This window comes from Cricetulus griseus (assembly GCF_003668045.3).
Source record: "Cricetulus griseus strain 17A/GY chromosome 1 unlocalized genomic scaffold, alternate assembly CriGri-PICRH-1.0 chr1_0, whole genome shotgun sequence".
Classification (NCBI taxonomy): domain Eukaryota; kingdom Metazoa; phylum Chordata; class Mammalia; order Rodentia; family Cricetidae; genus Cricetulus; species Cricetulus griseus.
Window position 1 is genome coordinate 197,886,389 of NW_023276806.1, and position 26,775 is coordinate 197,913,163.

A 26,775-nucleotide genomic window follows, 5' to 3' on the forward strand; every position below is an offset into this window, starting at 1 on the left:
AAATCTCCGAAGGTTTCCCTTTGTGCTGTGGGTCAGCTTCAAGTTCCCTACCTCTGCTAACAGGTCCTACACAATGTGCCCTCAGGACACTTGTCTGAAGTCACCTCCACAACTTCACCTCTTACCCATGGGTTGTTCTAACAGCCTTCTTTTGCTGCTCTTGTTCTCTATGACTACCTCTTCTACCCTGACTCTACCTGCAATGTTTTCTTCTCAGATGTTCCTATGGCTGGCTCCTTTCCGTACTTCAGATCTTGGTTAAATGTCACCTTCTTAGCTCATCTATCCCAACTACCCAACCCCAAATAGTCGACAGATAATTTCATGATGTCATCCTATTTAAATTATCTTCACGGGACCTACCATTCTGTGGTCTTGTTTAGTTGTTTAACTAACTGTTTTCCCCAACTTTAGTGTAATGTGCAGCCTTTGTCTTATATGACACACAATAAGAGCCTAACAAGCTGAGTCAGTGCACATACAATGTACGCTCTTCGACAGCACTACAGACAGAGTTCATTCTTACCCGCTCTGTGCTGGAGCCCTTGACTTACCAAAGACATGGGGCATTTCTCCAGGTCCTCTTCATTCTTGATCTGTATATCTGCAATGGAGATATACTTGTGCTGGCAAAGATAAGAAAACATCAACAAGGGTTGAGAACCTAATTCACAACAACTTTCTTTGTTCATAAGGAAACGTTCCATGGGTTTATCATCCCATACAGACACAAAACCTTTAGAAGTAAGAATTTTATTCTCATCTGCATAGTTAGTACTGAGCAGTACTTTGTAAACAATGTTTCTGTGTATTACATTCCCATATTTGTTGGATACTAGCAAATACCTAGTCATTTACTTTTAAAGTGCAGGGGAAAGGCAAGAATAGACCTTTACCCAGACAGGTTTGATGTACTTGCATACATGTATGGAGTGATGACTCCACATTCTTTGTGTTTAACATAACTGGATATAAAGATGATTCCTACATAATCTTTGGCCTATAGAAGCTAGTGGACCTATGGGGAGAGAAATAAAAGAAAAGGAAACAGAATGGGAAAGGAGAGAGAAGGATAGAAGGAGGGAAAAGGAACAAGAGAAAGGAATTGTTTTCTCACTGACTTGAATGTAGGAAACTGGGTAAGTAGAGAGAGACCTGACTTTTCCTATTTGGCCAAAAGGCCTAAATGGGGGCATGCAGAAGGTCCTGGATGTATCTGAAGAAGACCTCTACTCAGTATGCAAGGTAGTGGTAATTTGACTTAATTGATGGCTCCCTATCCCTGAGGAATGAAAGCCCACCCTGGTCACCTGCTTTAGCGTCTTCACACTCTCATGGATGGGTCGAGGTAATCCAACCAAGGTATCTGTGTCCCTGTAAGAGGCCCAAAACACCAAACCATGATATTCTTAACAGAAGAGAAAACTACCCATACACTCTGGAATCATAGGGTCCACACACTTCAAGCATCTACCCCTGTTTCCTATACCTTCTTCTTTTTTTTTTTTTTTTTTTTTTTTTTGAGATAGGGTTTCTCCGTAGCTTTGGAGCCTGTCTTGGAACTCACTCTGTAGACCAGGCTGGCCTCAAACTCACAGAGATCCAACTGCCTCTGCCTTCCAAATGCTGGGACTAAAGGTGTGCACCACCACTGCCTAGCCTTATACCTTCTTATATAAGACTCCAGGTCCATCATCTTAATGTCACAAAAATAACAATGACACACAGAAGTATTTCTGAAAGTTAGATTTATATCATATAGTCTTTTAGTTATTCACTTGGCCTGCAGGTGACAGATTCCCACTTAAAGGAATATGTAGCCTAATGATACCTTTGACAATGAAATCCCTTCTAGCTTTATAAAGGCTAGTGAGGAAAATTCATGGCCTTCTAAGATATACTTTATATTCACTTTTGAATATCTAGTCACTTACTGCCCCAGGGTGAATCCAATGAACTTATTTCTGCTCATCTCCAAGAAGTGCTCAATGTCCTTCTGTCTGAGATGATGATGGTGAAGAAACCAATACCAGGGAGAGGAAGAAAACAAAACAAAACAACCTTGAGAAAGAGGAATTTTCAGAGCTCCTGATTCTTCGTTTTGGAAGGACTAGAGCAGTAGAAGAAGACAGAAAGAACTTCAAAACCAGGTGTTGTAATTACCACACCAGGTTAATGAACACTCAACATGTATGCTAGTCCACCTGGCTCTTCAGCGATTGGAATCTCAATGCTCAGGATCACTAGTGCCATTAAACCTACCTGACCTTTGGTGCCCAGGGAAGGCCCTTGGGAAAGGCTACTCGGTCAGTAGAGAGAGGTGTCTGTGAGGGTGGAGGTGGCACCAGAGGATCCTGCTCTAGTAGGTCTAACTCTCCATCCAAGGCTCGTTCTCCATCAGCTGCAGACTCTTCTTCTTCCTCTGTGGCTGGCTCCTCAGTCTTGAAGAGATCCCTTTCATTGTAGATGTCCAGGCTGTCTTGCTTGGTGAGGAGTTGCTGGCAGTGGTGAGAGAGAGGAAATTATAGAGCTTGTGGCACCCTTGTCTGAAGTCACTCTCTCTAGACTTCAGGAACCATAAGGTTGAAACCCATCTACTATGAGAACATTCCATCATCCATCTCAATCTTACAACTCACTGGACTCAGTCACTGGACAAGCAGCTCCCAGGAAAAATGACCATGGCCAGGAAACAGAGCACAGATAGCACCAGTGTGGGAGCTAGTTAGGTTCCAGAGGCACTGATGGATGCGCCACGTTCCCTGCCCTCCCAAGCATTTTCCTTCCTAATTATGCTCTGCTTAGGTGAACATACAATTAGTTTGCTTTCTGTCAGCATACACCAGCTGGCTGACTGAGGAAGAAGATGACAGAAGCTTGCTGCCAGGCAGAGGAATGTGAGTTTAGAATGTTAAATCTCATTGCATAAAGGGGAAAAAAAGACTGGACAGAAATAGGCCAAAAAGTTAATAGTCACTGCCTCTGGTTGTTAAGCTTGTGGGTGATTTTTCTCTCTTCATCACATTTTTACATCTGTTCCAAATTTTCTACAATGAGTAAGCATTACTTTATGAAACAAAAGAGAAAGGTTTTTTTTTTTTTTTTTTAATAAAGTCATTCTGCTTATAATTTAGACTGGATTGTGTGACCCTGTCACCTTTAATTGGTAAACTTGGGTAGGTCAGGCAGGTGAGTTCATGAAAAATGTGGTCAAGGCTCAATTATTTAGAACGTCTCAATAATATACACTGCCTAGAACCCTATCTAGCCACCTCACAAATGTAAGCTCGTGGTCCAAGGCCAGATGGAGTATGGTGGCTCAAAATAAAATTTCTTGCTGCCAAGAAAATGGTAAGTGATTCATGATAGGCATGTAGATTTGCTAGGTGCTCTTTTCAGGGTACCTACTCTCAGAATTCTAACATAACCCCTATTTAGGAGGCTAAGCAACTCTAGTCACTGAGGTCCAGACAATAATCCATGGTCAGGTGCCAAAGTGTAGATTCTAAGGATTCATGCTGGCTACAGGGCCAACCTGGGATGGCCATTTACTGCCCTTTCCTGCCACATCCGTAGCATCTGAGAACCCTGATTTTTGACCAGTCAATACCCCAACACTACCATATGCTTGATCCATACCCTTCGAGAACCACGGCGGCCCCGCAGCTTGGAGGGTGGAGGGGCCAGCTGAGACTCCCCCAGATCGAGAGTGTAAGAAGGTGGGGAGGCAGCACGCATACTCTTTACGACCTGGATACTGTCCTCAGCCAGTGGAGGCAGGCCCAACTCTGCGCGCTTCTGTATTTTGAGAGCCTGCAGATGCTCAAATCCACCAAGGGTAAACTAAAGAGTTAAAAAGAAAAAGGGAGGTTATCCAGTACCCACCAGTCAGCCCTGAGCATGTTGCATTTATATATATATATATATATTATATATATATATATATATATATGCACATGTGACAATAACTAAAGAAAAAGAGGCTATGAATTTCAGAGAGAGCAAGGAGCAAGGGGTGGGTACATGGAAGATGTTAAAGAGAGGAAAGGGAAAGGGGAAAATGGTGTAATTATATTGTAATTAAAAAAATTGTTATGCAGAAAAAGGAGGAAGAGAAGAGAGGGGTGAGAGAGGGCAGTCATAGAGAACAAAGGCAGAGAAACATGGACAGAAGGAAAGAACCACATCTTCCAATTTCCTCACACTGCCTTTTGTACAAGGAAGCAGAAAAACAAGAAGAAACAAACATTGTTACCACTTCAGTCTGAGGATCTCTAGTGTCAGAATAAAACACAGCATTATTTATTGACCCAGGGTTGGAAATAGCAGTAAATATTAGAGGAGGGTGGGCTCCACTGGAAAAAATTTAAAAATTAGGAGGCAATCCTCCCTTTGTTTTGTTTCTTGAGCAGGGTCTCAATGTGTAGCTCAAGCTGGCCTTAAACCTTCAGTCTTTATGCCTGTCTGACGAGTGCTAGTTTTACAACCATGTTCCACTATCCTGGGCGCAATCAATTTTAAGGAGCATATTCAGATATTACAACGTCCTAGAGTCACATAGCTTCCTCTGTAATCAAGAGGTGGTTTACCCTATGAGGCCCACTAAGAGGGTGTGTTGTTCCTCCAGCCCTATGGGATGGGAGCCAGAGGGAGACGATGGGATGAAGGATCGGATTAAATAATAAATAACAAATTATTAACTATATACTTGAAAGGACACCCATCCTCTACTGGAAGAAAAGGCATGCATTAATCTTAACATTTCATAGCTATAGAAACAGGTACAGAATTGTCCAAGGTTCATTGGTATGGACAGAGTCAGATTCCCAATGATCAGCTAGGGTTCTTTCTAAGAAACATCAGTTCTTTTAGGAAAAAGGTGCCATTGACATCTTCAACTCATAGAGTGACATCCAATGGATTCATCCAATAGAAACAGAAACCCAATGATACAGAATATTTGATGATTCTAGGTGGGCCTTTTGCTCCTCTCAGTTAGCTGGGGCTAACAGATAGCCAGTTCTGCTGTCTAGCTCTGATCAGTGAGACGGGAATGGAGATCACTCACCATAACCACCTTCCAGAGCAGAAGCAGAACCTTCTTTATTGGAAAGTGAGGCGCCAGGCCACTGCAGAATTTGGTAACCATGGAAAAGAGCAGGAGGGCAAAAGGCTCTTCATTATGGGTGGAAAAGCCTGAGGTATAAAGAGAATCAGAGATGACGTAGTAAAAATCCCAGAGTCTGGGCACACTGAGGAAGGCACTCAACCTCCCTGAAAACTCCCAGAGCACTTTGTATTGAGAGGAGGCATAATGAGCCCCCAGAGGCAATTCCCTTAAAGCACAGGACTGAGGAGGATATTGTGGTAAAATAGTATGCCCCACCCTAGAGGTCATTAAGGTAATGCTTTGAGGGTCATACCAAATAGGAAGTAACAGTAATGATTACTTTTAAGGACTTTAAGGAAGTTCTCATGTGACTTTCTAGCTGAAGGAATCAAGGTATCTTGTGGACCACACTTTATTCTTTACTTATTTACATTAATAAATATATTTTTTAAATGCTTTCATATCCTATCTCTCTCAGATGACTACTTCAACTTACATTAGAAAAAAGGTTCCATTTTTAAGGCAGTTCAGCTCATTTTCCCCCCAACATGGGATTCATGATGAAACCAGAGAGGAATGGTTATCCTCATTTCTAACTAGGGGAACTAAGACACTCGGGGTGCAATAAAACCCAGCCCTCATGTCCCATGAAACATGTCTGTCTTAAAAAAGAAAAGATGCTAATTTTAAAAAGAAAAAGATAACAAGTTAGCACTGCTTTCCTCCGCCGGGCAGGAACTCTGCCTCCCAACCACCCTCAATTCTCCATACCCACCCCTCCTCGAGTGCCAGTTCTTACTGAGCTCAGTTCGGAAGGTCTCTCGGGCTGTCCTCCACCCACAGGAGTCTATTTCTCGCTCCAGGCGGATATTTTCCACCATTAGGTACATGACACTCAGCAGCACCCTAGAAGTTACAAAAGGATCCTAAGAGATTCCCAAGGTAGTTCCCAGACTATAGTTAGAGACTTGAAGGATGATGTCAGTGGGAGTCCAATCAGATAAGAGTAGTTAAAAGGGAACTTCTGACTCATCTGGGATTTGGAAAAGGGTAACCCAGGCTAATCACCCCTCTGTCCAAAGCCCAAGGTCTCCCTCACTCACCTGAGCTCAGTGCTGTCAGCAATGGAGACGGCTGGCTTCCGAAGGGCACTGCTGGAGGCCTGGCTGTTGCTGCCATGGAGAGGAATGAAAGAACAGGGACCCATAAGGCCTCTTTCCTCTCTGCTCTCACTCACTCTTTACCAAACACCGGCCATTCCCTGCTTATACATCCACAGTGAAACTGATCTAAGGTACAGGAACCCATAGAATTCCCTTGCTACCTCAGTAAACCCTCATCTATGGTGAAGACAGGCAAAAGATAAGGTCTATGGTATCAATTTCTCTTGTGATTCCCCATGAAGGGACCAATCAACACAGGGCAAACCCTCCAAGCCAATCCTGAGCCTGTGCATACCCCTAGACACTCCCCTTATGCTGCCCTACAAGATCTCTATGCAGTAGCTTCCAAGCGTCTTTCCTAGCCATCCGCTATGGTGGATGGATGAAAGACCTGAACTAACATGGGGTTAGCTCGTTAAACAACTATAATAAAGCCTCGTGCTGTTTGTATCAAGCTTTCGCCTCCGCATGGTGATTGGGGTGGCCATGGTCCTGGGCTGAGATCCCGAGGGCCTGGGTCTCCGGGGGTCTTTCACCCACAATGCTTACCACTGTTCTGGACACAAAACAGATACTAAGCAAGACCTGATAAATAATCAAAAGAATTCAGTGTATCTGAAACTCCTGGATGGCAGGTGTAAGAGAAAGAGGGTCCAGTGTAGTAGTAGCAGCAGCAGACGGGCCACTTCTACGGTTACAACTCTTGAGGGAAATAATTAGGCACATTGACAGAAACTCGTCTGTTCCTCTTGTGTTGTGTTTGCGATGGAAAAAGTTTTCTATATGAATTCCAGAGTTAGGTTCAGCTGAGAAGGTACTTAGATTAAAAGGGTAACCTGTGAAGCCCAGGATTGTAGAAGAACATAGAATCTGGAAAGAAAGGGGGTAGGGGAAAACTGCCGGTGAGCTTTGAGTGGAGATGTGAGGTGACTCAACACCTGTCGGGAAATGTGCTGAGGAAATCCACAGACATGTGAACCCTTTTGTTAAGACCGTTTCTAAGCCAGCCCTCCACTAGGGCTTCTCACTCGATTTCCATGTGGAGTAGCTCCAGGAAGGCCGAGAAGGTCCCCATCTGATAGAGCAGGAAGCAGTTGTATCTGGACCAGTGAAGCACATCCACCTCTGAATCACATTCCCCAAAAGTGCCTAGAGGATCAGAGAGTTGAGTAGGAGTTGGGAGGGGGCAGCTACCCCAGTTCTTTCCACCCTGCCACATGCTCTTGGAATTTTCCCCATACTTCACGGACTAAACAGGGCCCATAAGAACTTCCTTAAATGAGTGAGTCAATGGAGAAAAGTCCATCTTAAGCCCCTACCCCCACCCCAGCAGTGGATCCTGAGATAAGGGTTCAAATGCAAATTGTCTACTGGGGAAGGGATCTTCAGGAATCTCCAGAAGAGAAATAGGGGAAGTGAGGCAGCTCAAAGAGTTTAATCACAGGGGACTTTCTGGAAATAGTACAAAACACACAACTCAGAGTTAGCTCACCCCAGAGTAAGATAAGCAAAATTATTTTCTCAATCTTTTTTTTGACATTTTTTTGACATGTCAATCCCAGCTCCCTCCTCCCCCAGCCCCCACCCCCACCAACCCCCTATCTTCTCAATCTTGTTAGTCACTTTTGAGAACTGAGTGTATCAATTCTCCCCACTTCCTGACTGCCCAGTGTGGGCTGCAGACGGAGCCTTAAGCAAAATGATCTTTGTGTTGGCAGCTGGAAGTTGGTTAGAGCACAGACCTAAGTGATTCAGAAGAACCACCTTATTTACTGCAATCTTCCCATTTCTTCTTCTTCTTCTTCTTCTTCTTCTTCTTCTTCTTCTTCTTCTTCTTCTTCTTCTTCTTCTTCTTCTTCTTTTCTCCTTCTCCTTCTCCTTCTTTTACAACTTTTCAGTTCCCAATCTGTTGGTTTCCCGGCAATCCTCACATGTATGACCTTAGAGCTTATTATTATTACTCTGGCAAGAATATCTCAGTGCCCCTTCCAACACCTGGCCAGCAGGTTTCTTCTGGGAAGCTTTCGCCAGTTTATCTCATTTAGTTCTGGTTATCTCCAAATTACTCCCAGCATTCCCTCCTGCTGCTGTGTTGGCTTGAATCTTCAAAATGCCAATGAAAAACCTCAGTGCTGGTGCCAGGGCACATCTGATGAAAGCAATATCTGTGATAACTCTGTTGGTGGTACATCATCAGCTCTCCCTACATGGACTCTCTTGCCAATCTTCCTAACACTTACAGCCCAGATTACAAGGCGGGGGAAATCCATGTAAGAAGTTCCAACATGCATAGGGTATGATGGCTTGTGTCTGTAATCCTAATTTAGGAGCTAGAGGCAAGAGGAACAAGAATTCATTCATGCTCAGAGAAAAAGAAAGAAAAGAAAAGAGAGCCAGGCATGGTACCACACATCTTGAATCCTAGCATTTGTGAGGCAGAGGCAGAGAGGCAGAGGCAGAGAGGCAGAGGCAGAGGCAGAGGCAGAGGCAGAGGCAGAGGCAGAGGCAGTCGAATCTCTGTGAGTTCGAGACTAGCCATCGCTACAAAGTGATTTAAATTTTTTTTTAATTTCAAAAATTTAATAAAGAAAAAATGATTCTGTTTTTAAAAGAAAAAAGGAGAGAAGAACCTGATGTGCTTGGTAAGATAGAGGCAGATCTCAAGAGATCCAGAGCAGTATCCAATGCTATTTCTTGATCTCCTTACAAGGAAAAGTCCACGCCTAGCATGACAAGTGCTGTCACTGAGATGTAAGGCACCCTGCTTTCCCAGTAAGGTCTGCTTTATCCACTTCCCTCCCTAGTTTCTACCCCGATTCAATAAGCAAAAATGGACACTTACCTTGGGCTAGATACAGAACAGCCCGGGCCACCTTAAGCCGTTGTTCCCTACTAACCACCTCCAGTCGGTCCAGAAGTCCCATCACATAAGTTTTTTGGGCATCTTCTTCCAACTCCAGCCATTCCTTAGTGTCTTGCACTAGGGATATAAAGCCATACACAGCTAATGCCGGTTTCTGCTCCTTCTTCCTGGAAAGGGCCCTGATAATGTAGCCACTTCTGATCTCAGTTCCAAAAAGATTCTTTTCTCCAAAACCTTTTCTTCTTTAAAACATGTTGGTTTTGTTTTGTTTTGCTTTTCGTGGCATTGAGGATTGAACCCTGGGCCTTTAACACACTAGGCACGCTCTACCACTAAGCTATACTCCAAGCCCAAGCTTTCCTCATTTAGCTAAGAAAACATGAAGGATAGGAAAAGGACCCAACATGTCCTAATATAAACCTACTCTGTCCCTATATCTTCATGTTTGGCCACACAGTATATTCTGTTCTCTGCCTTTGCTCACAGAGTTCCTCCATCCATATCCAGCTCTTACTCATCCTTACAGGCCCAATACAAGAGGTCCCTTCCACACTAATGCCCAAAGCAACAGCTCTGCCTTAAACACGCTTTGACTTCACCGTGACATTTAGAATTTTCCTCTGGGCCTTGGCTACTCGTGTGCTACGCACATCTCTGCCGTTATGTGACTATGCACTTATTTGTAGAACTGCAAAATACCCTCACCTCTGCCTCCTGCATCTCTGACACGACAGCTACTCACCACACGTTTATTGAATTGAAAATTAAATTGCCACTGAGAAAGTAGGGAAATAGAACTGAAGGGATCACAGTAAGGGTACTTAAAACTACTACTGGCAGGGGGCGGGGCAGTGAGAGACAGAAGCTAAACATTAAGGGTTAGGTTAGGCACAGGATTAGTAGGGTATTAGTTCAGCCTTGTGAGCTGTCCCTCTACTTCTCTTGGTTTCAACTTCTCTGTTTAAGGAAGGCTGTATTCCATATGCAAGAAATGAAGGGTAAGTGGTTGTAAGGGGGATGAAGAATCAAACTTTGATTTAGCTTCTTACTAGACCAGACAGGGATATCATGGAGGCAAATAGCACGTTTCTGTGAATAGGGATGTAGCGTCACCTTGAGTCCTGAAATCTTCTTCAAAGCACCGCCTGTTAGTGGTAAATTCCAGGTTCTCTGTGTAGCTATATAATTCTGTAGCAGAAAGACAAAACAGTCACATTTAGAACCCCCAACGAAGAATCTAGAGTAGAGAGGATCACTTGAGGGAGCTGAAGGTTCCAACACATTCTTGTGTCCAATTCAATCTAGAGCCAGTTCCCTCCCTTTCAGAACAGTTAAAAATAGCCATGTGTGTCCCTGGGTGATTAAACTATCAAACCTGTCCTCCTGCCAGATGGCTGGCAACAGAGAAGGAAGACAGCCTTCGACATTTGGTAAGGGCCAGGGGGAGGGTTGGAGTACAGAGGGCTTAATGTCATCACTTCTGTTTCTTAGGGCTACAATCCAATCAGTTCTGTCAACCCAGGCTAGAACTATCCTATCTTTAGGGAAGAGAAGGGCCAGAAACAAATCTCAACTTTGAATCTTAAATATGTCAATCATTAATTCATTAATGGACATGTGAGTATATGTGTATGTATTTATTTAGATCAGAAAAGTCAGGAAAGCTCAGGAAGGTAAACAGTGCTGAACTTTGTCCTTATTTTGAAAATGTGAGATGATGAAATTTCATGTACAGATAACTATAAAATACATTTAAGATAACCATGTATCTTGTACTCAACTTAAACAAATACAACATTTGCCATGTTTGCTTCAGACTGCTCTCCAGTCCTACTCCTTTCTTGGGACGTGACTGCTACCATGAATTTGGCATGCATTCCTCACATGCCCATTTTCAGATTTTTACTAATGTACCAGGGCTGGTGAGATGGCTCAGCGGTTAAGAGAACTTGTATCTGTTGCAGAGGACCGGGTTCAGTTCCCAGTACTCATATGGTGGCTCACAACTATCCATATACCCACATCCAGAGCACACAAGTAGTACACATACATGCCCTCGGGGAAAACCATTCATAAACATCAAGTAAAATGAGTCTAAATTTAAACAGTGTATCTTCGATACTCTTCTACTTTGAATCTTAACATTATCATAAATTGCACAAATTCTTTTTGCCGTTGTTTCTTTGCCTCAACTTTGTTTTGGGCATTTATTCATACTGAAATATGTTGATACAGATCAATGGTTTAATAGCTACAGGGAGACTGGACTGTGCTTATATGCTAGTTTATCTATTGCCCTGCAGATGGGAATTTTAGCTTGCTCTCAACTTTTCATAATTAATAACAAGGATGAAACAAATGCTTTTTTGTGCCCAAGGATAAAGTTCTTTAGATTATACATCTAGGAATAAAATTACTGGGTCATATATGTGTACATCTTCAACTTTATTAGCTATGACCTAATTGCTTTCCAATTTTATACTCTGCAGCTTCATACTGCTACACAAAGCAGTGAAGAAAAATGCCCATTAGTCCTTTAAGGTTTTTTTTTTTCTTTTTACTTTTTACCTTTTTTTTTGTTTTTTTTGTTTTTGAAACAGGGTTTCTCTGTGGCTTTGGAGGCTGTCCTGGAACTCACTCTGTAGACCAGCTTGGTCTCGAACTCACAGAGATCCACCTGCCTCTGCCTCCCGAGTGCTGGGATTAAAGTCGTGCACCACCAACACCCGGATAAGTTTTTTTTTTTTTAACATTTAATTAATTTTATGTGTATGGGTATATGAGCTCCATACTGCACATATAGAAGCTGGAAGATAACTATGGGAGTCAGCTCTCTTCTCTCACCACCATGTAGATCTGAGGTTCAAAGGGAGTCGTGAGAATTAGTGGCAAGTAGCCTTACCTGTTGAGCCATCTTGCCAGCCTTTAAGTTTTGCAGTCTGATGACTGTGAAATAATATCCTGTTTTTAAATTTTTTTCTTCATTAACTAATAAATTTGAACATATTTTCAGTTACACACACACACACACACACACACACACACACACACACACACACACTCAATCTTTTGCGGTGCTGGGGATCCAACAGAGAGCCTCATGCATGCCCCTTCATACATTTACTGATGTTCTGATTTTCTTTTCTGTGAGTTCATATTCTTTGTCTACTTTTCTATCAGGTTAGTCATTTCTTTGTTTATCTCTCTCTACACGTATTCACATTCTAGATTCTAACCCTTTGTTCATTATTAAACCTAGCTATTTCTGTCACTCATTGCAAAATTTATTCCCTGTGCTTATTCACCAGAACTTCTGCAAAAATGTTTGTCTTTTTATCTGAAAAAGCGTGTCTCAAAGTGTCATTTCCATGTGACAGAATGTCTTAACTTTCACACCATCCCCACCCAAAGCTCATTTATTAATAACTAGCATTCACAGCACGTGTAACATGGAGGCCCTTAATGCGAGGAGATCACGTTTGCCCTGTTCTAAAATTCCAGACAGAGAGAAGCAGCCAGGAATTGAAAAAGGAATGGGATCACTTAACCCCATCTCACCAATATCTGCAGCAGAGCTTGACTGTGACTGATGCAGGTGGTATGTCCAGCCTTACTCAGTCGGCCAGTTACCTATAATCTCCTTCAGCTGTGGCTGGGATTTTAAGAAGGGCAGGTGTTCGGGAAATGAAGGAAGATGAAGGTAGACAAAGGAGAGAGATGGAATGGGATAAAGAAAGGGTGGCAGAGAACAGGCACACGGATACATGGGTTATAGGACGAGAGGCAAATAATAGAGTGGAGAGAACTGATTTGAGAGTCCAGCAAAAGAAAAAGAATTGATGGAACAAATGGAGACTGCTACCATCAAGGGGAACTCACAGAAGGAAATGTAAAAGATCTTTATTATTGGGTTGGGGGAAGGGTATGACGATAACAGCCCTTGTTCAATAGCTTTTGCTAAGGCCAGAGAAGCTGTCAGGGAGATTACAGGTCTGTTCCCTTCCCCGACCACGTTCCCACTCACTATTGACCTATCTATTCATACCTGACAACTCTGCTGCATGCCCGTCTGCATCTCCATATTCAAACTCCAGAGTAGGGCAGTCCACAGAGCCCTATAATAGAGAAAATTTTCCGGTAATGGGAAAAGAGGTTGTCAAAGAAAGAATATGCCCTATTTTCACCTTTTTCCCCTCTTGGAAGTCAAGGTCCGATCAGAGAGTCATCTAGAAAGTCCTATTGGCCCTTTCATCTGAGAGGCAACCTCCCCTTTCAAGCCAAAATCTGAGATCCAATGTAGGGAAGGGCTGGGGATTGCTATCCAGTATCAGAAAGTCTAAGTAAATAAAGGACAAGACTATAAACAACAAAAAAGCTGCCATTTGAAGCAAGCCAGGGTAACATGTGCCTATGATGCTCCATTCTGAAGGCAGAAGCAGGAGATCCACGTCTGAGGTCAGCCTGGGCTACATAGTGAAATGTGGTCACACACATACAAAAAGGACTGGGGATGTTGCTCAGCTGGTAGAATGTTTGCATAGCATGCACCAAGCCCTGAGTTTGAATTCCAGAATCCCATAAACAGGGTATGGTGGCATACTCCTGCAGTCCCAGCACTCAGCTACATGGTGAGTTTGAGGCCAGTCTGAACTATTTAAGACTTTGCCTCACAAAACCGTAACCAACTAAACAAACAAAAAGAAAGCAGTGATCTGAGCCTATATCTAATCTACATGAGCAGGGACAAAAGGAACATCTATCTCATGTCTAGGAAAAAAGATAGGCAAAAACCAAAAGAGGAGAAGTCATTCTAGCCCAAGTCTGTCATTAGCCCACTGAATGTGTCTCATGCTGAAGGCTTCTCATATACCAAAACAAAACAAAACAAAAAAACCAACAACAACAAAAAACCCCAAAAAACAAACAAAAAAAAGTTTGAGCTCTAACATCCAACAACTAATTACCCAGAGTTAGTGTAAATAAGGTAGTATTTACATTTCGAGTTGCATCAAATAATCAATTTCCTATGATGTTTTATGTATAATCCATTTTAAAATATTTTAATACTCTTACTCTCTAACCTATTAAGATTTTTATGAGTATTTCTTTTTAGTATACTTTTATAGGAACTCTATTTATTTAGACAATGCTGGGATTACAGACATGTGTGTTGCTAGGAATTAAACCCAGGGCTTTGTACATGCTAAGCAAGTACCTTATTAAATGTGCGACATCCCTAGATATTTTCATTTTTTGTTTCTTTTAGACAGGGTCTAATTCTATAGGCCAGGATGACCAGAACTCACTATGTACTCCACTCTGGCTTTGAACTCAAAGGACATCCTTCTGCTTCAGTCTTCCAAATGTAGGATTTCAGTTATAAGTCACTATGTAAAGCCCTATGTGAATCTTTGAAATTCTGGATTTTGCATAAGCCTTTAAAACCAGTACTCTGGATGCTGAGGCAGAAGGATCTCGGTGAGCTTGAGGTCAGCTGGTTTACATAGTGAATTCTAGGTTTGCCAGAGCCAGAGTGAGATCCTGTCTCAAAGATCAACAAAGTAAAAATAAATAAAATTTGAATCTTGGTTCTGTCACATATATGTGATCATAGCCAAGTTTACTCTCTGTGCCTCAGTATAGTATAAAACAAATATTTGGTTTTTGCCCTTGGTTCCTAGCAGTGTTCCTAAAATCCTTAGAACATTCTGATGGTATTGTATGTTACTCAGGAGCCCATTAACTGTACCAGAATTAATGTTATTGATAACTCATGGTGGACCCTTACATAGTTCTACATAAGGATTGGCCCTACTAGAAAAGTTCAGCATGCTTTGAAGCTAATAAGCATTGCTCTTATGTTGGAGGGATGTGGCTCATAGATTGAGCTCAGTTACATGGCCAATAGTTTAACTGATCCCTATCATGGTCCATATGAAAACCCTAAACAGGGACTAACAAGCCGGTTTGGTCAGTCAGCAAAGTACTTGCTGTGCAGACAGTCCTTAGAACCCATGAGTACATGTTTGTAATCCCAGTGCTGGAGCAGCCATCCTGGCTAGTTCCTTCCCAGTGAAAGCCCAAGGTGAATAGCTCAGGAATAACACCTGAGATTAACCCCTGTGTGTAACAGCATCCCTGAAACAATGACTTCTAGTTTGGTGTTGATGAAAAAGAAGGCTACACTAAGAGGGTGTCGACCCTTAGAGAAGGTATAGAGTCTCTGGACCAAGCCAAGCCCATATCTTGACTTATGAATCTCTTCTATTTGGTTGTTTCTGATTTGTATCTTTTATTTAAAAATTAGAATCTTAAGCGTATATATCCCCAAGTTCAGTCATTCTAGCTCAGCCATTCAGTTCAACTTGAAGGGGTAAGTAATGGCCAAAAAGTGCATACAATCTAGGAACCTCACTTGTGGCTGGCATCTGAAGCGGGGGCAATATTGTATATGCACTAATCCTGGGTAATTAGTGTCAGAATTGAATTCACATGTAGGACATTTAGTTGGCATCAGTAATTATTGTTGGAAAATGCTCAGTTTTCTCATCCGTAAGATGAAGACAATAATAAGACTTTCTTCAGAGGGTTATCGTAAGGCCTAATGAGTTAAGTATGAAAAGGGCCCTTAGCATATAGCACTCTTGATTTGTGCCAATTGTAATTCTCTTCCAGCAATTTTTTTCAGAAGCCCTAGAAAACTGTCTTCTCTAAGGACTGCCCTCTACTGGAAAGCCAAGGGAGGGAAAAGCAGGTCTGAGCACTGCAAAGATAGGGGACATACAGACAAGCATGTCCTTCTCATTGGAAGGTGGGGTGGGGTGGGGGAGCTAATTTTCCCAGCAAGGCTTTTTGGGGGCAATGAGCCCAGACAGAGACGATTACCACAGCTGTTCATTTCTAAGTGTGACGAATGCAGCTGCAGAAATTCAGCAGGTAAACAGCAGTGCCTGGAAAACTCTGGGTATCCACATTGAACTCGCTGGCAAAAGCGAAGTACTATGACAGCCTTTTCCTGAAGGACGCTGTGACAGCTGAGGATCATTACCTACTTCAGAAGGTTCAACATAGCCCTCTGCAGCCACTTATTTGCATATTGTCTGTCTCCCCACCCTTCCTAGAATGCTAGCTGTAGAAGTGCAAAGACTCTGCCCTATTCACTGACATTAGCACCTAATAATTTCATTGTTATGCCTAGAAAATATTCCATCAAGAACAATGCCTCACTTCCTCTGCTTTGTGCAGCCAAGATGGGAACAGCTCTCCTCCACCATGCCCTCCCCACCTCTGAAACCATGAGCCAAAATAAACCTTTTCTTCCACTGAAGCAAGCAAGCAAACAAACAAACAAAGTCTCTCTTCCGGAAGGAGGTACAAGGTATTCCTAAAAGAAAACTTGTAGCAAGGAAACCTTGACTGTGCAGGTTTGTGACTTTGGGGGCAATTTTCCCCCTTATTTTTTACCTTTTATAAAATAGGAGCTGGGGGAGGGCGAAAGGTCATCGGTAGTAAACTTGCTTGGTTTTGTGAGCCCTTGGGCTCCATCTCTGAACAACAAATAATCAAACAGACAAGTAAATGATTTTGGAAACTATGATGTATTATTCAAACAAACCACCAGGAACTTAATTTGGAGGAACCCCCCCCCAACCCCCCGCCGCCACTTAATGAGAATGATAAGTTATAAGTCCTGACCAATTAATTACATGAACTGGGCTAAACACTTTAAGGTCAATTATTTATAGTGTCAATCCCATTTTACAGGAGAAGAAACTGGAGCTCAGATAGGTTAGGTAATTTGCCCAAAGCCACACAGATGATAAATGGTAGTGCAAAAAAAAAAAAAGGGCCTGATACTGAACTTGGTGGTCTTGGCCACTTACTCTGCCACGTGTCTGATCTCAAGAACGTTGGTTTTTATCTCTTTTTACCCTCTAGATGACACCCCCGCCCCCCATCTGTTTAGGATGCTGGGGATCAAATTTAGCACTTTGAGCATGCAAGGCAAGCACACCGTCACTGAGCTGCATCCCCCAGCCCTGTGTGCTTTGCGTAGTAAAATGAAAGGGTTAGGCTCACTTTGGTGGCACACACTGTCATCCCAGCACTTGGGAAATGGAAGCAGGGCGATCAGAAAAAGAGTTCAAGGCTCTCCTCAGCTACACAGTGAGTTCAAGCCCAGTGGGGCAAATGAAACCCTGTTGTCAGTGGCTTTTGCCCTGAGCTGTCTCAAATAACTAAGATGAAATCAAATAAAATAAGGACTAAACCAGATGACCTCCACAGCCCCTTCCACATACATTTTGTCCCCCGAGTTCCCAGTTCCTGCTCAGATGCAGTTTTGCTCTTGGCTAATAGATGGAAACTGGCTGGATAAGGGTGTGTGTGTGTATGCGTGTGTGTGTGTGTGTGTGTGTGTGTGTGTGTGTGTGTGTGTGTGTGTGTGTGTGTGTGTTGGGGGTGATAATAATTCAGTCCTTTCATTGTCCTAGTTAGATTTTTTATTTTAATTTAGAGGAGGAAAATACCCAAATAGTCAACCCCCTTAGCTGCCCCTGGGGCAGCTGCACCCAAATGCCGCTCGCACGCTCTGGTCCTATCCCAGCTAGAATCACGTCTCTTTTACCTCCTCCCCCAACACCCCCGGCAGGGGCGAGGTGTGGGTGGAAGGCGCTCCCTAAGCCATCTCCATCGCCCCGGGGGCAGCGGATGGCAAGGGAAAGCATGTGCTTCAGGCCGGTCTGGTGCACTCCGGAGCCAGTGGCTGCAGTCTGGAGTGGGAGGTGAGGTGCGCTGCTCGCCTGCCCACCCTCCCCTCCCGCCGCCAAGCTGGGGCTGCCACCCCTGCGGCCAGTCCCAGCAGCTCTGCGCGCTGGTTCCCCATGGGCAAACGGGTCCGAATTCGGGCTTCACCCGGCGACAGCTATCAAGTATCCGGAAAGTATCTGTTACGGTCTCCGCGCGCGCGCGGCTTAGGGAAACGGCAGGCAGCAAGGCGACCCGCCGCGGAGAGGGACGGGGCTGCGGGCCGCGTCACCTCAGCCGCCTCCGGGTTCCTCACCTCCGACTCCCGCCGCTGGCTGCGGAATGCTTCCCGGCCCTTGGGCGCACCCGGCTTCCCTTTGCCGTTGCCGTTGCCGTTGCCGTTGCCGTTGCCGTTAGCGGGCGGGCCGGCGGGCCCGGGCGCCGCGGGGTCGTCCATGCCGGGCTGGCTGCTCCCTTCCGCGGCTCGCTCCAGCGGCTCCCTACCGCGGCTTGGCGATCTCTGCCCGGGGCGACCCCGCCACAGCGCGCGCCCGGAGCCAGGCCCCGCCCCTCGGCCTCTATTGGCCGTGGCTACTCTGCGGCCACGCCCTCCTGTGCTGCGATTGGCTGATCGGCCAGTCGGAGGTGGGGACTCTTTCAAGGAATAGTCCCCGTCGCACCCCCGGCTTTCTCCCCACTGCACCGCGGCTGGCAGCCCGGGCCCGGTGGGCGGGTGGGTGGCTTCTCGCTCCACCTCTCGAGCCCTGCTGGTCCCCGAGCTCCGCGCTGCAGTCTCCTCTCAGGCTGTCCTGTCCCTGCGAGCCCTGGTCTCCGCCCCGGCGGTTCCACTGCGGTCTCCGTGTCCGCGCTACCCCCGACCCGGGCCCCGAATCCCAGCCGCCGCACGCCTCTCCCGTCCCGCTTGGTCCCCGCAGAGAAGGGACAGCCCGAGCCACCACGCCACAACCTTAGCCTCCGTCTCTCTCGGCGGGGAGAACGGGAGAACGGGGAGGGGCGTCGTCGCTGGAATCCCTGACTCCCGGTCGTCTGTCCCCGCTGGGCGGGCACCTTTTGTCGTGGTGCGGAGAGACAGCAAACCCCCTGCCTCACCCGCTGCTCTTTCCTTCTCCTCTCTAAAGCGATCCCCTGGCGGGCGACAGGGCTCGGTGCCGAAAGACACTTGCTTCTCATCTAAGCCCCCTAAGGTCTTGAGTTCGATCCCCGGGTCCCCACGTGGTGGAAAGGAGAAAAGGGACTGTTGAAAACTGTTCTCTGACCTCCACGAGTACTCCGCGGTCTCCTCCAGCATTCCCACACATACAAACAATAAATATTGAAATTAAGAAGGGGGAAAAAAAATACCCAGACAACTACGAGCTCAAGGTAATCAGGCAGTTGAAGGCTGTGGGTTCTGCCCTCTCCTGAAATAGACTGACAGATCCGGCTTGATTACGACTGAGGGGAAGGGGAGGGACCAAATCGCTCTCCTGACCTATTTGGGCGGTGAAGACTTCATTGAGTAGGGGGCTGTGGCAAGCACCGCACTAGGTGTTTTTCAAGTACCACACCTCTTCCTGACAGGTTATTTACACGAATCCGGTTTTTTGTTTTGTTTTGTTTTGTTGGTTTTTCGAGACAGGGTTTCTCTGTATTGCTTTGGAGGCTGTCCTGGTACTTGCTCTGGAGACCAGGCTGGCCTCGAACTCACAGAGATCCACCTGCCTCTGCCTCCCGAGTGCTGGGATTAAAGGAGTGCGCCACCAACGCCCGGTTACGAATCCGGTTTTTACTAATAAAGCGCCATGGGATTCCCTATGCTGCTGCTCTATGGGAGAAACCCGTTTTCTTGACTTACTACAGTCTTGGCGTCTCAACTGCAGTGATAAAACGCCAGGACCAAAAGCAACTTGGGTAGGAGAGGATTTATTCCATCTGACAGCTTAGAGCGCATTACTGAGGGAAGCCAGGGCAGAAAAAGCCATGGAGGAATGCGGCTTACTGGCTTGTGCCTCACGCCTTGCTCAGCATGCTTTTTTATACAACTCAGGGCCACTTGCTCAGTGCTGTCAGTGAGTCAGCAACCATAAGTCAAGAGAAGGCCCTGTAAGCTTGCCCACAGGTCAGTCTGCTGGGGGCTTTTTCTCAATTGAGGTTCTATCTTCCAAAACGACTGTAGCTTGTGTCAAGCTCACATAAAACCAGCCAGCACAGCTACTGCTCCTTAAGATCCTTCTTATGACCATTTTTTCCCCCTAGACTTGTTTTTTTGACCCTCCTTACTTCATTCAGGCATGTTGCTGTCAAATAAATGTTGCTGGGATCCCAAGCTGTGGTATTTTATTCTCAGACATCCATCCTTTCCTGTCTTAGGGACAATTCTATTCTTTTTAGACATGGTCTCATTCAGGATAGCCTGAAACTATATAGTCTAGCCTGGCCTCTAACTCTTGCTCCATCCAGCTACATCCATCCTCTTGAGTACTGGGATCACAGACAGGAGACATGGTCACATCTTAACCCCATTTTGCCTCTATGTATATATATGCACCACATGCCTTCCTGGTGCCCACGGAGGTCAGAGGAGGGAGTTAGATCTCCTGGAACTGGAGTTACAAACCGTTGGCGGCTGCTATCTTGACCCTAAGAATTGAACTCAGGACCTCTGCAAGAGTAGCCTGTGCTCTTAAAACAGTGAGCCTCCTCACCAGACCCTCAATGTTTTCTCCCTTCCGTCTGCTAGTTGGTAGGATGGCAGGGGGAGGGAGAGCACTGATAGAGGTTTCATTCCTTGGGAATTCTTGAATACCTTTTCTGGTACCCAACATCTCACTAGCACCGCCAGTCTTCTATTCCCAAGCCTACTCCACTGTGGATGGAGCTCTTTTGGAGGGCCAGCCTTCATTTTTCTTTTCTTTTTTGAGTTAAGGTCTTCTGTAGCTCAGACTGGTTTTAAACAAGGTTTAACTGATCATGACTTTGAACTCCTGGCCTTCCTGTCCTCAAAGTGCTGGGATTACAGATGTGCACCACATCTGGTTCTTCATTAGCTTTTGCATATCACATTTCATATGTTTAACACAGGGGTTTACAATCTGTATGCTATTGACATTTTGTACAGAAAAACATTTGTTATGGGTGAGTGTCACATACATTTTAAGCTTTTCAGCAGAACTTTTGGCTGCCCCTGAAATATGCCAGTAGCACTTTTCCCTTAGTTGTGACAACCAAAAATGTCTTTAAACATTGCAATATGTCCCCTGGGGAGCAAAATCTCCTTTTGCAATACCTTGGCTTTGCAAATAAACTCATGTGGATTTCCAAGAAAATCTTTGGCTCAAGGCACAAAGTATTTGATTTTGGAATTTTTTAAGGGCATAATTTGTTAAACTCTTAAAAAAATGTACAATCTACATTAAGATTCACAACCCACGCCTAGTTTATCCCTGCTTTACTGTGACAGACTTGCCACAGCACAGCCCATTGGGTTTCTTACTAAAAAGAGTTCATTATCTACCTCTCCTGTACCTCTCCTCTTAAGCATTCAGAGCTCTAGGATTGACAGTCCCAGAAATGTTTCTCCTGTGGGTCCTGTCAATCAGTAAAATCCTCACTGACACTAGTTTTGAGGCCTTCTTCCTTTTCCTGCTTTTCCCCAAGGTAAAGGGCAAAGATTGAGGAGGTCTCCTCTGGCTTCATCTAAAGCAACTGCCAAGCCTAGACCTCCGTCTGGTTTTCTTTTCAGAGATGGGACTTGCAAATTTGAAGATTGCAGAGATTCAGAAGGTGATCTACTAGTGGATTGGAAAACAGCAAAGGTCACACATCTATCTGCTCAATAAAAGCCCAGTCAGATGTTCAGAACTTGTCATGAAGTGTCCAGAGAAAAACTGGATGAAGCCACAAGAAGCTTCAGTCAACTGAAAACTTTGAAACCATAGGCCATTCAGCTTATTTGTTCATAAATGAGTGACAATCACGAATACCAATGGCCACAGAAGCACCCAGAAGTGTACATGGGAGACAATTTGTCAGGCTGGTCTGTGTCTCTTTCCATTTGCTGAGATGTTGTCAGTCTTTTAAAATGTATACCCAGTGGTTAAGAGCACTCACTGCTCTTCCAAAGGACCTGAGCTCAGTTGTTTCCAGAACCCACACCAGGTGGCTCATGACCACCTGTATGTAACTGGCTTCCACGGCCACCAGCAGTCACACTCACATACCCACACAGATACATAATTAAGAATAAAATCCTAAAAAAACAACACCCCCAACATACACACACACACAATACTACCAAGTTCTCTTGTCCTCAAAGCTTTACTTCCAAACTCAGGCTTCTAACAGAGGGTTGATGGCACAAAAAATAATAATTGGGGATAAAACAAACTCCTTTCTTCATTTAAGCACTCTAATTCACAAAAGCAAAATACTTCACCAAATAGACATCTTAAAAATAAGATGCAGGAGGTCTTCAATTCCCTTGTTTCTGGGGGGGGGGGTTACTGGACAGACAGGACAGTAAAGAGCACATGTGGAGGTTATGAAGTAACCAGTGTGTGCCAGAATCTTTGAGCAGTATGCTGCATCCATGCCTAAGCGTATGTTACCTGCAAGTGTCCGTGCCCCATGCATATGCAGTGCCAGTAGAGGGTGTTGGATCGCCAGGAACTAGAGTTACAGATAATTGCAGGAATCGAACCTGAGTCCTCTGAAAGAGCAGCCAGTGCTGTTAACCATGAAGTTATTTCTCTAGGCCTACTTTAAGCAGCATTTTTAATACATCAGGCTAACAAAATTTTAACATAAGGCATTACATAGTTTACAAGCAAGTAAACTATAAGAAAATTACCCCCAATGGCTAGCCTACTAATAGTTGAGAAAGAACAGGCAACTGTTCTTATTCTAGTTACTAATTTAGAGATAAATATCTACCTGAATCCTCCTCCCACCCCCTTTGGCTGGATACAGTCAGATTCTAGGTATTTAGATCTTTTGGTCCCCACAGAAGGGCAGCACAGTGGTTTTGGTGACCTGGATGCATGTTTTGGTTTATTTATTTATTTTTCAAAATTGTAACTAACTTCACAGTCCTCATCTCAAAGTGGTGGTTCTGAGGTGTATGTCAAGGTAGAGTGGTGGGGGAGGGACAAGGTACTTGTTAGCAGGGTCTCAGTGTAATGGTCACTTAAGCATGCCTGCTAGTCCTATGGCAGGTAACGCCTGCTGCCCAGATACCTCTTAACTTTGAATTCCTAGGTCACAGAAACAAGTGGTATTCTCAGGACACCGATCAGTTTTAAGAATATTTTATTTATTTTTTGAGATTACATAGTCATTATTGCTGATCTAATACAATCACTTAGACATAAAATTTCCAAGAGCTTCTCAGAACTGGTGATCCTTAGAGGTCTTGTTCCTTTCAGTAAGATGACAGGAAGAACTAGATGATTATTTATATAGATATGTATATATGTATATATATATATATATATATATAGTTTAGACTTGTCAATATATAATTTGCTGGTGTTACCTATTTTCTTTCCATAATTTTCCTTTATTAAAAAAGCTTAATGCAATAATGCATTCTGATTTTTTTTTAAAACATGACAAAGTTAATTCTGAGGAAACCACAGGAGCAGCAATTTCAGATCTGTTCAGAGAAAAGCCAAGCAGCAAAAAAAAAGCTTTGCAGGAGTGTGTGGCCATGGGAGCTGTGCTCTCATGGGAGGGGAACATGAGGAGTGAGAATGGCAGAGGGGAGGTGGCCTAGAGGAATTTTGTTTAACAAGAAAAAGGAAACAATGTTTCCACCAAGAAAGCAAGAAGACCTTGAAGTAGTACACATTTCATTGCAGATAAGCGGTATGTGTCCCCATGGACCAGGGCCACATACCTAGAGATAATCAGCCTTCTTCTTGCCTCCTGGTAGCTAGGATGCATCTAAGAGTTGGAATACAAGATTTGCTCTGATTTCAAAGTTAGATGGAACAATGATTTGGTTCTAACAGGACAGAACCTAGGCAGAAGTCCTGGGCTACCTTCTCGCTTTATTCCACATTCCCCACAAGCCCCCTGTACTGGGGATTTGACAGTACCCAGAGCTGGGTACACCCTAGCTAATCAAGTGTCCTGCCACTGACTTATATCCCTACTTCTACTTCGGGTTGTTTTTTTAATGGTTGATGACAGAGCAGTCTCCATAGAATAGGGAACAGATACCATCTGCAACTCACAGTCAAATACCTCACCACGGCCAGACACAGTGCGACCTACCTTAGAAACCATGTGGTTCCCTTCCTATTTGCAACGGGTCTCTTCACTATGGTTTTACAGAGTACTCTGTAAGTACCAGCCATAGGAAGCTCTGCAGAGAGCAAGGCTTTGCTGAAAATCAGCAGGTTATGACTTGGGGCCCATGAATGTGAGTCCAGCTTTCTGCCTAATGGACTCTGCCCTAGACATAAGACAAGGTACAGATACCTGAATCTTTTGCTAAAGAGATCCAATTAAGAGCCAGGCAGGCATGGTAGTACATGCCTCAGAAGACCACGGCAGGAGGACTGCCATGAGTTTGAGGCCAGCGAGGGTTACAGAGTGAGACTATCTCAAAACAACAACAAACCCCAACAACAACAACAACAACAACACAGATGATAAAAATCATCTGTGGGCCAGATCATAAAAATCAGAGTGAGGCAAACAGAATTGAATATCTTTGTGAACTCTTCAGCCTCTATGGTCTTCCTTATAAGAGAATATAGCCACAGATGATGCCCTGTGAAGAATCCATTTTCTGGGCTGAGCCTATATATACCATCTAATAAGGCAAATAGCCACCTACCCCAGTTCTGTTTCCCTATCTTCAAAAATAAGGCCATTTCCAGACTAGCTTCCAGGGCACACACAAAGACCAAGAGGAGACCGTGGGAGCAGGGGAGAAGATCTAGGTAAAGGTTTAGTGATTCTGTGTGTCTTCTGTTTGGATGACCTTGGTCATGTACCTGAAGCAGAAGAATATAAGAAACACATGAGAAACAAACATGAGACTTTTAAATAGGATGGGCCATGAGAGGAACTCATTTAACTCAAGATTCCTGGGGTTACTCCAGGTTTTAACTTTTGAAAACAATTGATCCCAATGGAAACCTTGAAACCAGTCAGTCCGTCTCCAAAGGAAATCTAACTCTTGGGTGGAATGAGAAATTTCACACTGTTTATATTACTAGCTCTTTTATAATGCTGGAGTTACTTAAGAAACTCTCTGAAACAGAATCCTTAAACAGAAGGGGCCAGATCATAAAGATACAGCAGCAGCAGCAGCAGCAAAGAAAGATGAGATCTCAGATTGCAGATCTCACTTTTTACCAAGGGCAACAGCCACAGGGACGGATGTCTGATGAGGTTCAAACTCGTTCCCACCTCCTTCCCTAGTACCCAGTGACTGAGCCTAGGGCCTTACACATGCCAGGCAAGTGCTTCATCACTGAGCTATACCCCCATCCCTCACACTACTTTTCATCATCTGAATACAGACGACAGAGTCATCTGTCTTCTGCAGCCAGGCCATGACATCTTTCCTGGAAAACAAACAGACTTGCTTCTTTAGGATGTCAAACAGGATCCCACTCCAAAGTCTCAAGCTTCCAAATCTCTAGCAAACACCTTTGCCAACTCAGTTCCAGAAGTTTCAGAAAGCACTATCCACATGAAGCTCTCCTTTTCTGAGACAGTGCCAGTCTAGAGGGGGCTTCCTAGAAAACGGTCCAGTTAAATGACAAGGAAGCAAAACTATGGGTCCCAGTGGAGCTGGTCCCCCTACTTCCTGAACAGAGTTTAGTGGGGTTAGAAAGCAAAACAAATGCCTGGCCAACACCAGAGGTATTAAGATCATGGAGGCACACCCCTCTTGGAACCAGGAAGCATTAAAATGAACATAATATTCAAGGAACAGAAAGGAGTCCTGGGTAAGAAAAGAGATCCCAGTAGGCACAGACACAGGCACAGCTGAGTTCTTGGTGTAGCTTACAAGACCTTATCAACACTCCTACCTCAGGAGCCTTTTTATAAAGAAGGCAGTGACAGGAACTATCAAGACCGAGAATTCAGGCCCTGTTAAGTCAGTGGCTTCCAAAAAGGCCTCATCTGGGAAAGGACCAAAGCTTTGAGAAAGGCAGCTGCTGAAAATATATTCCAAAAAACCCTAAGTAACAAGGAGTCTGGCATCCCTGAACTAACTCCTGAGCCTGGAAAGAAAAATGGCTGTCACCGAGGGTTCCATCAATGGGCAACGATGCGAATGGTGCACTAGGAATGACTGCCCATTTCTTTTCTTCCTCAGCCTGTCCTCTGCGGCTCTCAAGGCCCCAGGAGTAGTAACCACACTCTGGGCCAAGGCTACAGGCACAGGATGCTAGATTTTAATAAATAAATAACCTAACACATAGGATGAGCACGGCGGGCAGCTCTGATTGGAGAAGCAGCTTGCTGGGTTCCTCCTTGGATAGTAGTGGAGAAAAGGCTTGGTTCTATTCTTTAAAACGTCTTCTGGCTTGCATTACAGGAACTTAATACCTGGAGGGAAAAAGAAAGACGAAACTGATGCTATCTGCTGGCGGGGCCGGAACATAAGAAGCCTGCCCACAGGTGTAACAGGGCGACAAGGGCTTTTCTAGTGTATATGGTGAGGATAGATAACTGGGGCTCTCTTTCTTATCAGTGAAAATGGCCATGGGCCAGCAAGAAGGCTCAGTGGATAGAAACACCAGCCACCAAGCCTCCACCTCCCCAAGACTCACATGGTGGAAGGAGAACTTACTCCCGTAGGTTAACTCTGACCTCCATATGTGCAATGTGTCCAAACGCATCCCCTCCACATACATGTGAACACACAC

The 26,775-nt window shown here is 44.5% G+C and overlaps 2 protein-coding genes across 10 annotated transcripts in view; both read right to left on the reverse strand.

Annotated features, from left to right (window-relative positions):
• Strip2 (striatin interacting protein 2) overlaps nt 1–18,407 on the reverse strand; it is a 42,344-nt gene extending 23,937 nt beyond the window's left edge. The window contains exons 1-13 of one of the 5 annotated variants that reach the window (XM_027391383.2): nt 18,198–18,406; nt 13,182–13,251; nt 10,250–10,324; nt 9,116–9,253; nt 7,302–7,422; nt 6,214–6,282; nt 5,910–6,016; nt 5,069–5,196; nt 3,640–3,843; nt 2,263–2,498; nt 1,935–2,000; nt 1,311–1,374; nt 555–626 (exon numbers count right to left, since the gene is read on the reverse strand). In XM_027391383.2, coding sequence (XP_027247184.1) covers nt 555–626; nt 1,311–1,374; nt 1,935–2,000; nt 2,263–2,498; nt 3,640–3,843; nt 5,069–5,196; nt 5,910–6,016; nt 6,214–6,282; nt 7,302–7,422; nt 9,116–9,253; nt 10,250–10,324; nt 13,182–13,251; nt 18,198–18,338 — 1,491 coding nt within the window. In that variant the 5' untranslated portion in view covers nt 18,339–18,406. Of the gene's footprint in view, nt 1–554; nt 627–1,310; nt 1,375–1,934; nt 2,001–2,262; nt 2,499–3,639; nt 3,844–5,068; nt 5,197–5,909; nt 6,017–6,213; nt 6,283–7,301; nt 7,423–8,037; nt 8,395–9,115; nt 9,254–10,249; nt 10,325–13,181; nt 13,252–18,197 lie in introns of those variants that run through there. The other 4 variants (XM_027391381.2, XM_027391385.2, XM_027391382.2 and 1 more) reach the window with 4 other exon arrangements.
• A 4,764-nt stretch (nt 18,408–23,171) lies between these two features.
• Ahcyl2 (adenosylhomocysteinase like 2) overlaps nt 23,172–26,775 on the reverse strand; it is a 154,381-nt gene continuing 150,777 nt past the window's right edge. For all 5 annotated transcript variants that reach the window (XM_027391376.2, XM_027391372.2, XM_027391375.2 and 2 more), the window contains one exon: nt 23,172–26,455. In XM_027391376.2, the coding sequence (XP_027247177.1) occupies nt 26,449–26,455 (7 nt within the window). In that variant the 3' untranslated portion in view covers nt 23,172–26,448. The remainder of the gene's footprint in view (nt 26,456–26,775) is intronic.